Source organism: Drosophila grimshawi, unplaced genomic scaffold (assembly GCF_018153295.1).
Source record: "Drosophila grimshawi isolate 15287-2541.00 unplaced genomic scaffold, ASM1815329v1 contig_848, whole genome shotgun sequence".
NCBI classification, from domain to species: Eukaryota; Metazoa; Arthropoda; class Insecta; order Diptera; family Drosophilidae; genus Drosophila; species Drosophila grimshawi.
The window spans coordinates 14,727,334-14,739,305 of NW_025063692.1; the positions used below are offsets into that span (position 1 = coordinate 14,727,334).

The window sequence follows — 11,972 nt, forward strand, 5'->3', positions numbered from 1 at the left end:
CACTCGAACTTGCCAGCAATTATCAGGCAAATTACAAAATCACTAATTAGCTAATCACTGTCAAAGAATGATTCTAAGAATACCAGTCAGTTCAGTTGTTCAATTGCATTACATTGGCTGGCTTCGACCATCTTGTTTATATTCCTTTAATATAAATATTTAAGTGAGTTATTCATAATGGCAAATAATACTCGAAACACTAATTTTCCAACATAAATGTATATATATTAGAGCAAGCAATTACAAATTGTATGACTTGAAAATACCCTAAACCCTGCTGGGTTTTATCAGTAGGACAACTCTACTTAAAAATAAATTTAAAGCGTTTCATTTAACATGCTAATGAGCTTGCAAACAGATACATCGAGTCTCCAACTATCGATAGGTTTAGTAAAAAAATAATATATGATTCAATGAATAAATGTATATGTTCCAATGAATGTGCATACATAAAACAAGATAGACGACAGACTGCAGCAACGCGCATTGGAAGACTTAATGCAAAGGAAGCCTTAGTAAAACAGCACACAAAACTGTCATCGCTTGTGGGTCGTTAGGTTAAACCAGTGGTGGACAGAGTAACCCTCAGAGGTCAATTCACAATGGAACGCATTTCAATGTCAGGTGTCGCAGAGCCGGTGCAACCTGTGCTGGCTGCTGTATCCTATGGTTGGATCTGGGCTGGGTTTGCCTTTTACTTTTGGCCTGCTTCGCCATGGCTTAATTAACTTTCAGTTTTTGCAACCTTAACGACAGCTTTAAGGCCACTGAATATTAAAGACATACTTAAATTCAATGGGATGCATGCTAAAAACTGTTGAAAGCTGCAAATGGGAAACGTGAAGCTAGTTGAAATCCTAGAAGATATCTGCAAGCTGCCTTCAGCTTGCCTTGAGCACATTTTCATTTGTGTAAATATTTAAGAACATTTTCATACCCTGTATGAGCTTAAAAAGTTCAGATAAAGATAAAGATAACTCGAACTAAAGATAATATAATTAAGAATAAGATAATATAATTAACAATATTAACTAATTCTACTAAATTGAATAATTAAAAGCTGTACATAGAGGAAAAACCGAATGTCTTTATGGGGTTATTTATTAGTTAATGTGCTTTGTGCAAAAACATTGGCAAATTGACTATGAAAATTCAATTGCTGTCACTCAGGCGCCTCAATTGCTATATGGCCCATAATAGCATGCAACGGCAGTTAGTGTTGCGTTGGCCAATCTGTTGTTGCTGTTGTTTAGTGTTTCATGTTTGCCACTGGGTGTCTGGCCACCACCAGAGGCAGTTTGTAAACTGACATGCAAATGGGCCCTGGCACGGGCTCGACAATGTCTGTGCTTTTTATTTATATGTAGCCATATTAAACTAATCTGCTCACTTGTCATACATACTTGTATTTGACATGGCCAAGACCCCAACGACGCGACTTCGCGTCGCTCAACATTTTTAACTACCACAACGGCGCAACGTTATGTTAACGATTAACTACACAACCCCGCCCCCCACTCTCCCCCAGCGCTCCACGAAAAAACATATAAAGCATAATTGCGAGGCGACTTTTCTGTTAGCGTCAGTGTTTGGCGTCCTTGTCAACTTCATTGACCTGGCTAAAATAGATCGCCATGCGTGCGCTCTCCCATTGCGTAAATGTCAACTGGCCGATGGGTCGACTGGGTCACATTTGTATATTTCTATGTGCAACATCAAAAATACATATACTCGTATGTATGCATGTATCAGGCCATCAGTTATGCGCGCTTGTAGGGGCCCAGTGATGGCGCCTCAAATGTGTAGTATCTGCAACATGTTCTCCACTCGCTAGGCTGTCAGTTTTTACAACCATAATTTTGCGTTGCTCAATATGCAGCTGTCGTTGTTGATGCTGTCGACGTTCACAATGATTCGTCATTATGCATTATTCAGTTGTTTACTAATGTCACATGCTCTCAAGTTCTTTACAATGCATTGCGATACGCGAAAGACTCGTACTTTTGGACAGATCAGGGCGCCCGCAGTGCACGTGGATAATGACTATCTAAACAAAACAAGTCCATTAACTAGCGAATGGCCCAGGGCGAACGTTAGTTACATTTACCAGCATGACCGGCCAAGACCTCAGATTACTCTTGCACCGACTGGCAGTGCTTGTGGCACAATTTAAATTGTCTGCATATCTAATATCAAACATTAAGATCAGTGCTCGAAAATATTGGTATTATACTTTTAAATACCTTACCTCGGCAAATCACAGCAAAATGGAAACTATATAGAAATAGTAAGAATTCAAATGTTAACGAGGTAAAATCAGGCAAACAGACCGGCGTTTACTCTAATTTTGAATATATTTACGCTAATCGAAAATTATACACGATTAGAAATCAAATCAATATAATAATATACATATTGATAGAAAAACAAGTTGGAGTTAAGAGCAATCGAATGATATTTTGATATTGTGGCCTCATCGTAGAACGTTAATGATAATATATTCAACTAATTTCGAATGGAAATATATCAAGCACACTCTAAACAATTAGTAAGTCAACGATTACCAATAGCCACAAAAATGACGACGAATATACCGAATCTAAAGAATATTCCTGCCACATACATAGCCACAACTTGGTTATAATACTTTTTTATGAGTCACGTAAGCCGCTGGTGTTGCAATATAAGATTTATAGTCGATTTAGAATTAAGCACTTAGTATTTTAGTTAGCTGTTTGACCGCGGTAAAGTTCTTCAACATAGATACATATGTATACATACATAAATATATATATGCACTTGCTCCCAATTTTCGTTTCGAATTTAATTAATATGGGCGTGCCGACAATAACCATTTGGACATATCCCAGAACTTGTTCTTCTAGATTCAAGATTATTAATTGTTGTATTATGCTCAATGCAAAGGTTAATTCTGACTAGTTGTGGCTGCTGCATGCTGAATTCTCAATGGTGATTATTTAGCCAGTTCAAAGCCCAATAATTACAACAAGTAAGCAAAACAGCTTATAAAATATTTATATATATATATATATATAAATATATATTTATGTTTAGATGTATGTGTTTGTGGATGTGTGTACATAAGCTATTTGCCTCGGGTTGCAAGCTGCAGTTAAGCGGTTCGTGTTAGCCTTGCTTAGATAATTCTGTGTAAGTCACTAAGCAATATCTGTTCGAAGGTTGTCTTGAGACAACAGACAGGCTTACTCGTTATTGCTAACAAATATAATAAATAGTACATAGATTGCTTAATGTCTTACAAACATTTTTAATTGACCCAATAAATAAGACAAAAACGAAAAAAATAATAATCATAAAAACAAAGTATAGCTCTAATTGAGCTCGATCTAAATACACAAATTTGCATAAAATGTAATCACATAAAATGCACATTTTGCACAAGCATTGCTTAATTTAACATACTTATTTACATATATGTATTAAAACATTTATGCTTGTCTCAGCTGTTTGAGTATGTGAAAAACACATTCCCAAAATATCATGGCAGTTACAGAATATTTGTCTGTAGATGGATGTCTTCTTCTGCCTGTCACGATTTCATAATGCTTATTGCTAACTTTTATAATGGATATAGGCAATAAAAATCTAACGTTAAATTATTTTTTAATAAAATCTATTTACATAATAGAAAATCAAAAAAATAAGCAATAAATATCGGATGAATGCGTATGTGGAAAAGCAAAACCTTAAAGGCATTGTTTTATTGCCAATTTAATAAATTCGCAGTTACTCAAACATTTATTTGCATAATCAATTTCGGGCATAGGAAAAAAACAGCTTGAGAAAAGAAATAAAGAGTATTCATTACGAAAATAAAGGCATCAAATGTGTTAAAACGGTCAATAAACTTATTGACCGACTTATGCAGATGCATATACAGTATACATATACACAGCAGACACTTAACAATATGACAGACAAGTTGTTTATATGCAAGTGTGTGTGTATTTGTGTATGTGTGTGTGTGTGTGTGTGTGTGTGTACACAACGCCCCCTCGCTGGTTTGCCTTCAACGCGGGCAGCTTGTGCTCCACTTTCATGGCATTTACTTTCGCTTTTTAAATACAGATACACTGACATGTGTGTGTGTGTGTGTGTGTGTGTAAGTGTGTGTCAGTGAGTACTCATCGCCTCAGCATGAGTCTTTGTTGTTCAAATTGTGTCGACGGCTTCTGCTGCTGTGTTGGCCTGAGGTTTATCTTGATTTGAGCTATCGCAATCGAGCCAAGTCGATTCGACAAGCGAGCCAAACGCACAGTTTCTCAACGACCTTGAGACTGTTACCGGTTTCTTTAGGCCAACCGCAACGTATTGCCTTAACATGCATATGCGTATCTGTCTGCGCCCAAGCTGTGACTATCTTTGCCAGCTTTGACTTTTGATCGTGCTCATCTTCTTCACATTGGCCTTGCATCGGCTTAATATAATTTGAACACGACATTCGCATTCGAGATCATAATTATTTTTGAAACTAGATCCTAGATATATATATATATTTACAGGCACAGCGTACAGATATTACGCAGACCAGTCCGAGGCAATGGATTATCTTTTAATTTCCCATGCTTACGTATTTTGCAGACCCAATTGGAGAAAACAGACTCTCAACTTTAGCAGAAGGTAAACAGTATAGGTATGAATTAATGTTGCCTTGTTTCTTTAACAACAAGTATTGGTAACGGAAACAAAAACCTATTATATAGCCAGTAGGGTGCCACTTGTCTTATTAATTTTTAATTTATAAGAAATAACAATTTATTATTAATTTATTTGCTTAAAACCGATCTCTTTAGGGTGAAAAATGTGTGTGAAAGGTAGTTTGAAGGTTTGTATACAAATATATTTAATACATTAAAAAAGTCTACTCCAATAACTAATGATGACTAACTAAGATGAGTTGATAAAAGCGGTAACAACGATTATAAGTTATATGCAGTTCATGAATGAAATTTATTCTCACAAAGAAAAAACGATAATTTGACGAGCTTGACTTAATAACGGCATAATAATTTTCTATTGTAGAATTTTATATGTTACTTAAAAAAATTCAATTAAAAGTGTATTATGATAGTATAATTTAGTAGGCAATAATTTCGCTTTTGTGTAGAATAAATATAACTGAGAATATACTTTCTTTATGGTTAAGAATTTGTGTAATTAATTTAGAGTTTTTGGTAAGAAATTACTACTATTAACAAAAATCATTTAATATTATTTAGTCATATCAACCAAATTCCAATTTTTCAATGTCAGCGATAACATTTTTAGACTTCTTTTCTTTTACACTTCTATTTATGAACAAATTCATATTTCATTTGTAAATTAATCATATCAAAACAAAATATGTTGTTCTATCTGCTCATTGCAAGATTAGTTAAAAATACAGAAATATATTTTAAGTTTAAATGCATTAATCCTCGACTCATGTACATACATATATACATATACATATATAAATATACGTCTGCAAATGAAAGTCTTGACTCTTTGTTTGCATTCGGTGTTGACTTGGACCAAATGAGTTTCGATTTCGGTGTTTCAACAACTGCATGAGTTATTAATAAATGTATGCTAATCAGAGCCGTTAGCCCGCATACACGCACTATCGCTAATACTACACATTGTATAATTAATATTTGACATATGTATTTCTCAAAGCGTTTGTTTCGTGTTGCAATGCGAAGAAAGCGTCATTCAGTTGACTTTATGTTGTTGTATACACTGTTATTGTTGTTGTTGTAGTTGCTGTTGTTGTTGTTGTGCTTGCTGCCAATGCAAACTTTGCTTAAACTACAAACTGGCCCATTAACGAAGCCTAACCGTTTAGCAAGTTCGTTGCCTAAGTCATTTGTTTTGGCACATGTATGTTGAGGATTTTGATTTGGATGCTTTTGCACTCATTCGATTTTGGTTTTTCACGAATATGCATATATATATATATATGTCTTAAGGTATGCAGATAACTCACCAAATGTGTAAATCTTTTTAAGCTCCACAAAAACACATTAAAAAAAAAAAATAATTTTTAAAAAGCTCACACTAAAATTTGCCTTTAACTATGAAGAATTTGGACGGCAAAACACAGGAAAAACAAAAGGAAAATAAAAACACAGTTCATCAACACTGACGAACATACGAAATAAATAACACCACCCGGCTGTCCCGGAATGTCACTTGGTCTTGTGAAAGATTCACGCATAACTGAAAGAGCTTCGAGCGCAATGCACAACTCACAGAAAACCGAGACTCAGAAAGAAATGTGTGAGAGCCATAATGTAAAAGTTAAAAGTAAGAGTTAAAAGTTAAGTAAAAAGCATGTTCATATAGTACCCCCAATCGCCGTTGGCATGTAACTTGCACTGAATAGAAAGTGACAAAATATGCGCTTCGCTGACCAAAGTGGTAGTTGTGTGTGTGTGTGTGTGTGTGTGTGTAAGGCAATTGCGAATACCGAAGGGGAAATAGTGACAGCCAATGGCGACAATCGAATCAAAGCATGCAAAACGTTAACGATGACGTCAACAATTCAATTGCGTCACGACCAGCTAATATCAGCCACTCCGTACAACTGATTTTTTGAGGTTTTTGGGCGTGAGTCGTGCTAAATTTGAAAATAAATCTCAAAACACGGCGGACAAAATTTCATTAGATAGATTAGATAAAATCTGTGTTCTTCAATTGAATAGTCTCAAGAATAATTCACTATCTATACTCTGTTCGTAACGGGAAAAGAGTATGATGTGACAGTCTTAAATCCTACGGTTCATTGATGCCAAAAAACAGATTTTAAAAAAATAAGAAAAATTAACTACTTCTGGTTTGCTATTGTGACTCTCAGCTAGAGTGAGTCTCAAACTGTACTAAGCAACTCAAGTTTTTGAGTAATGCGTACATTTCAAATCGCACGCGCCCTATCTGATCTTTGACTTGACTTTTCCGTCATTTACTTTAATTACAACATTCCATCGGCTGCTTCCTACAGTGAAGTGAATTTCACTTGAGCGTAACCAACTCTTTACCTAACACTGGTTTTTTTTTGGAGAGAATACTTTAGATATGGGGTCTATAGGCTGGCGTCTTGCATCACTTGCATTGTTCAGTCAGCCAGGCCAAGTGCCTAGCTTGGACCCTTTACGGCTTTCACACAATCCAGACCAAATAAGAGTGAGTCAAGCCACATTACGAAATCTGTGTTTTACGCTTTCTTAGCCGCTCAAGTGAGCGATGCGAATAGTTTGCGCATTCCCCCTTTTTTGGATATCTTAATCTTTTACAACGCCAAGCTTAAATATTGAAAAACTAACTGTTTATTGCTTATAAACTAATCACAAAAAAAAAAACCAAAAAAAAAATAGGAAATTATGATTTGAGTGCGTTTAATGGACGGCTGGCTTCATATGATGGCTGCTGCTCGAGAACAGTCCAGTAGAGGCATGCGAGGCTCCGCCTGAGGCACCCAGCGATGCATTTAGTAACAGACCCAAGGCGCTGCTCACCAGATGCGAGGCAATCTGCTTAACAAATCCGCCCGAATCGAAGCCGCCGCCAGCCGATTCTTTTTTCTTTTTTCCGGCGCTCCCATGACGCTCCTCGGATGCTTCGACGGGCCGGAACTTAGACTCAAGGAAACCGCTGAGGAAATTCTTTGTAAAAGTCAATGGCTGTGGCAGACCTTCCTCCTCCGGATCCTGTAAATGCAAGTAAAATGCAGCTTTAACTTGTGCTATTGGTCGCGTAAAACAGGGTTAGTACAACAGTCAGAAATAAAAGGATGAGTAAGTCAAAACATAATATAATAATAAGTGTAAGTACTGCACTCAATGCGGCCAACACGGTGCCCACAAAGTTGCCCACAAATAGTCCATTGTTGATCTGCAATCGAAGAGGTAATATTGAGGTATATTTGTGAATTGATTCGATAACTGGTTGGTCTTCAACGTACCGCTCCGCCACCGCCAGAGAGGCCATCAAAAGCTGTGCCCACATATTGACCCAGCACAACGCCAAAGTTCTTGTTGCCAGAGAGCAGGCCCGATATCAGCGATGTGCCTGTGCTGATCAATGCCTCAATATCCAAGCCACCAGGCTGACAAAATAGAATGATTATATATTTGTAAAAGACTTTTTCAAATAAATTTACTGCACTCGATTAACAACTTACGCCAAAAAGCGTCGATATCAGACCAGTGAGTGCTCCAATCAATGCACCCACATCCGAGCCGCCCTCGCCCTGCAGGAGATTACATTCGTTATTCTCTTGCTTTCATTTTCTCTCTCTCTCTCTCTCTCTCTTTCTCGCATTCTGTGTTACTCACGCCACTTAAACTTCCAATGATGCCAACAAGACCACCGCCATTGCCGTCATTGCCACCATTGCCACCGTTTCCCTCATCGCCAAAGTTATCGCCACCGATCTCCGTGGATTTGTCTTCGTCGTCCTGCCTGGCTTTGGTTATCGTTGTTGTTTCAACTGTAACATTTTGCGACTTCAAAGGCGCGATAATGTGGAATTATTCAACTCTTTTTTATTGGAATCGATCATTTGTCTTTTAAATTAAATTTATGGTTCTTTCTCGCTTACGAGACCTTTCAGCATTTTGATACATGTCTTCTCTATCACTTAAATTATTATATTTAAATTGTAAGCAAACAAATACTGTATGCCAATAAAGTCAAATGTAATCTACTCTGAGGTATCTTCCCTCTACGAAGGTCCAAAAACTGTACTTACTTACTGACATATGTTTATTGAAAATCACTTTTGAAAAGTTAAATGAAATTCTCAAATTTCAATTCACTCAGCTCATTTGCTTTCCGGTTTTTGTTTTAGACATATTTTCATACTGGGCCTATTATATAATTACACCTGCGTAGTATTTGATATAAAATTTGAACTTGTTTATGGTTTTTATACACACTTACGTACTGAGTATTCGGTTAGTCACATTAGAATAAGTATTATTTAAAGTCAACTACTCACAGCATTGTCCAGCTCATCGAGTTCGTCATTTGCTTGAGTTTGCCTTTTGGTTCCGGCGTTTTTCTCATACTGTTCTATAACCAGATTTTCCCGGAAATCATCCTGCATATTCAATTGATTGGCCTTGGATCAGACATAGTTCAACACTTCAATCCTTTGGAATCGTTGTCACCAACTGTTTACTCACCTCCGACAATATGGATTTGATGACGCGCATTTCCTCAGGATCTTGTTTCTCTGCAGGCTCTGGCTCTGGCTGTGGCTGTTGATCTTGCTCTAGCTCATTGGCTGATCGCTTGTGCAGCATCTTGTGACTGGCCTTGGCAAGCGGTCCGTCGACAGTGGCGTATTTGATAAGATGATCCAGGGCTCTCTCAATTTTCGCATCCAATTGACTTTTCATTTGTGGCACCTGCTGCATAATGCTGAGTCTGAGCTGTCCCAGACGTTCAGTCACACTCTCAGGCTGCTCTTCAGATTGCTGTAGATCAAGACTCTGCTGCTGCTGCTGCAGCTGTTTTTGCTGTTGCTGCCTGAGTAGATCCTTGAGCACTTTCCGGAACTGCTGCTCATTCTTGTCATTGCTCAGCACTTCCATGGCACTACTCAAAATGCTGAGAGAGCGCTGATCGCGTGTCATTTGCTGCTCAATTGCATCAATCTTGGGCAATATGCTGGCGTCGTGCTGCTGAATGTCTGCAGACTGCTGAAGCAACTCCTTGATTGCCTGCACCAGATGCTGCTCCATTTGCTCCTCAGCCTGCCGGGCACCGTTAAGCAGTCCCAAGCCGGTCAGAGCACGCAACTCCTGGCGCGGCAAACTGCGCTCCAGCCGACGATAGGCACCGATAGCACGCAGATACTGCGACTGCAGTTTCACTCCACTGGGCCGGGCACAGGTGCTACCGCAGGAGTAGGCGCAGATTAACAGTCCCAGCAGCAGCAGCGCCTGTGGCCGCCCTGTGTTGCTGATCATGATTTGGTCAGTGTACTAAAACTACGCCCAGGAGTACAGTTCACTTTATATATCAATCAGATGTCGCATTGCCATTCAATAAAATCACATATCTTACGATTCGATTCAATCCAATTCCAACGTTGGACATAATTTGTTTTCCGCTTAGTCGCGTGTGGGCGTAACACTGCCGCCCCCTTGGCTCCGTTGGCCCTCGGTTCAATGCACAGTTTGTTACATTGGGTAACCGTTAATGGCTAATATATCTTTAATACATTTAGCTGATCAGCGGGCCATGTCTTTACTGGTTTGCCTAACTAGTTCATAATATGCTAATTTCCCCTCAAAGACACACATAATTATAGTTCCATGTAAATGACAATTTTGGAAGATATTTCAATTCGATCACTTGTCCAATGCACAAGATTATACTTTTCAAATCTAGACAGATTTACCCATTAAAAACATACTTGAACTACTTAACAAGGTGAACGGCATTATCAAAAAAAAAAAAATAGAAAAAAATTTGAGCAGGAAGTCAATTTACAAATTTACAACGAAAAGATATATTTCTTTAAGAATCTCTTGACATTGTTAAAAGACTTATTTCGAAACACCAAAAATGCTAATCATTAAGCTCATTTACAATTCATTTCAATGATCGCACACGTTTTCTACATTAGAGCAACGCACCCTACGAGATCAGAGTGCTCACAAAGTCATTAAATTCTCAAATGGCATCTCATTAGCCATTCTATTTAGCATTATGCCCACAAGTGCTTCAATTTATATCTGAGAGAAAACATTCGACCAGCTGCTTGAAAAATCATCAAAAAAAAAGTTCACATTTTTCTTGTAAGAGTGGCCGACTAGAGTATACTTCGTACCCAACTCCAAGTTGTCGAAGCGCACTTCAAATCTAAGCTGTACCTCTAAAAATGTACCTCTTAAAGGATTGGGCGAGGTATCCAATATGTGGTATATTATGGCTTTATGTACGTTATTCGAGAGCTCCTATAATCCCAATATAATACGCTCTCCAAAGTTGAAGTCTTTTAATGAAAATATATATGATCAGGTATGCCTCATTTAGTCTAAGCCACTTTATTAAAGCAATTTTTAATGGATGCAAGGTATGAAAAAAGGGGTCTCAAGTGTCATAATTATTTGTCGTTTCTAATTACCATTCTCTAGGCGAAACTGTCAGAATAATCAACCTGAGGATGTCAGCTCTGCGCATATCCCCGCCTGGCTGGACGGTCATTAAGCCGAGCTAACTGTCAGACCTGGGCATGACATATAAGGAGCGAAGCGAACACTTCCAAGCTATGAGAATTTATACTCGATTTATATATACCCATTAAAAATTATTTGGATTCATTCGTTGATATTTCTTCTACATTTTATATACTTTATAGTAAGGTATCAGAAAGTTAATAAAATGTATTTAACAAAAGTAGTTGAAGTGCAAAACTAAATTTAAACACTTAGAGGAAAATTGCGGCTTTCAGTGCATATAGCTAGAATAAAGATTTAAAAACAATTAAAATATTTCAGTCATTAATTGAACGCCTCGGTAATATTAACTTGTTTTTATTGGACTTTAACAACATAAAAATATTTAATGCCTATTTAATAAGCCTTATTTAAAAAAAAAAAAAAACAAAAGAATGCGTGTCATTGTCCGAGTAGCACAGATACATAGTTATACGTGTACAGATTTTGAAATACCTTATTGAAAGTCAACTCGAAGCTAAAATGCACACAATTTTTCACATGTTCATGTTGTAAATAAGTTCATGACAGCTTTTACGAGAGTAAATTGAACATATTGCAAACAATTTTTTATTATTTGATGGCATCTTTAAAACATGTATTTATATTCTGCTAAGAGTTTTTTTTATTATTATTTATTTATTAACTTATTGTCATTAGTATCATAGTATAAAATAAATAAAAAAGACACTTAAAATGATGAAAGATATATTTAAATTG

The 11,972-nt window shown here is 37.1% G+C and overlaps 1 protein-coding gene across 1 annotated transcript; it reads right to left on the bottom strand.

The window, feature by feature from the left end:
• Window positions 1-7,366: 7,366 nt before the first annotated feature.
• LOC6565183 (homeotic protein female sterile) lies at window positions 7,367-10,127 on the bottom strand. Its single transcript, XM_043216120.1, has 8 exons — window positions 10,096-10,127; window positions 9,210-10,019; window positions 9,023-9,145; window positions 8,358-8,528; window positions 8,204-8,272; window positions 7,985-8,128; window positions 7,855-7,914; window positions 7,367-7,730 (listed from the first exon to the last, which is right to left on the bottom strand). Exons 2-8 carry the CDS (start codon window positions 9,996-9,998, stop codon window positions 7,419-7,421), a joined length of 1,668 nt encoding a protein of 555 aa, XP_043072055.1. The 5' UTR covers window positions 9,999-10,019; window positions 10,096-10,127; the 3' UTR covers window positions 7,367-7,418.
• Window positions 10,128-11,972: the final 1,845 nt, after the last annotated feature.

What these genes read in the sequence shown, in the direction of transcription:
- LOC6565183 (XM_043216120.1), bottom strand. Translation starts at nt 9,998, where the DNA reads ATGATCAGCAACACAGGGCGGCCACAGGCGCTGCTGCTGCTGGGACTG. An exon ending in TCAAATCCATATTGTCGGAG is followed by an intron (nt 9,146 to 9,209) that starts GTGAGTAAACAG and finishes GTCTGATCCAAG; the next exon opens with GCCAATCAATTGAATATGCA. An exon ending in TCGATGAGCTGGACAATGCT is followed by an intron (nt 8,529 to 9,022) that starts GTGAGTAGTTGA and finishes GCGCCTTTGAAG; the next exon opens with TCGCAAAATGTTACAGTTGA.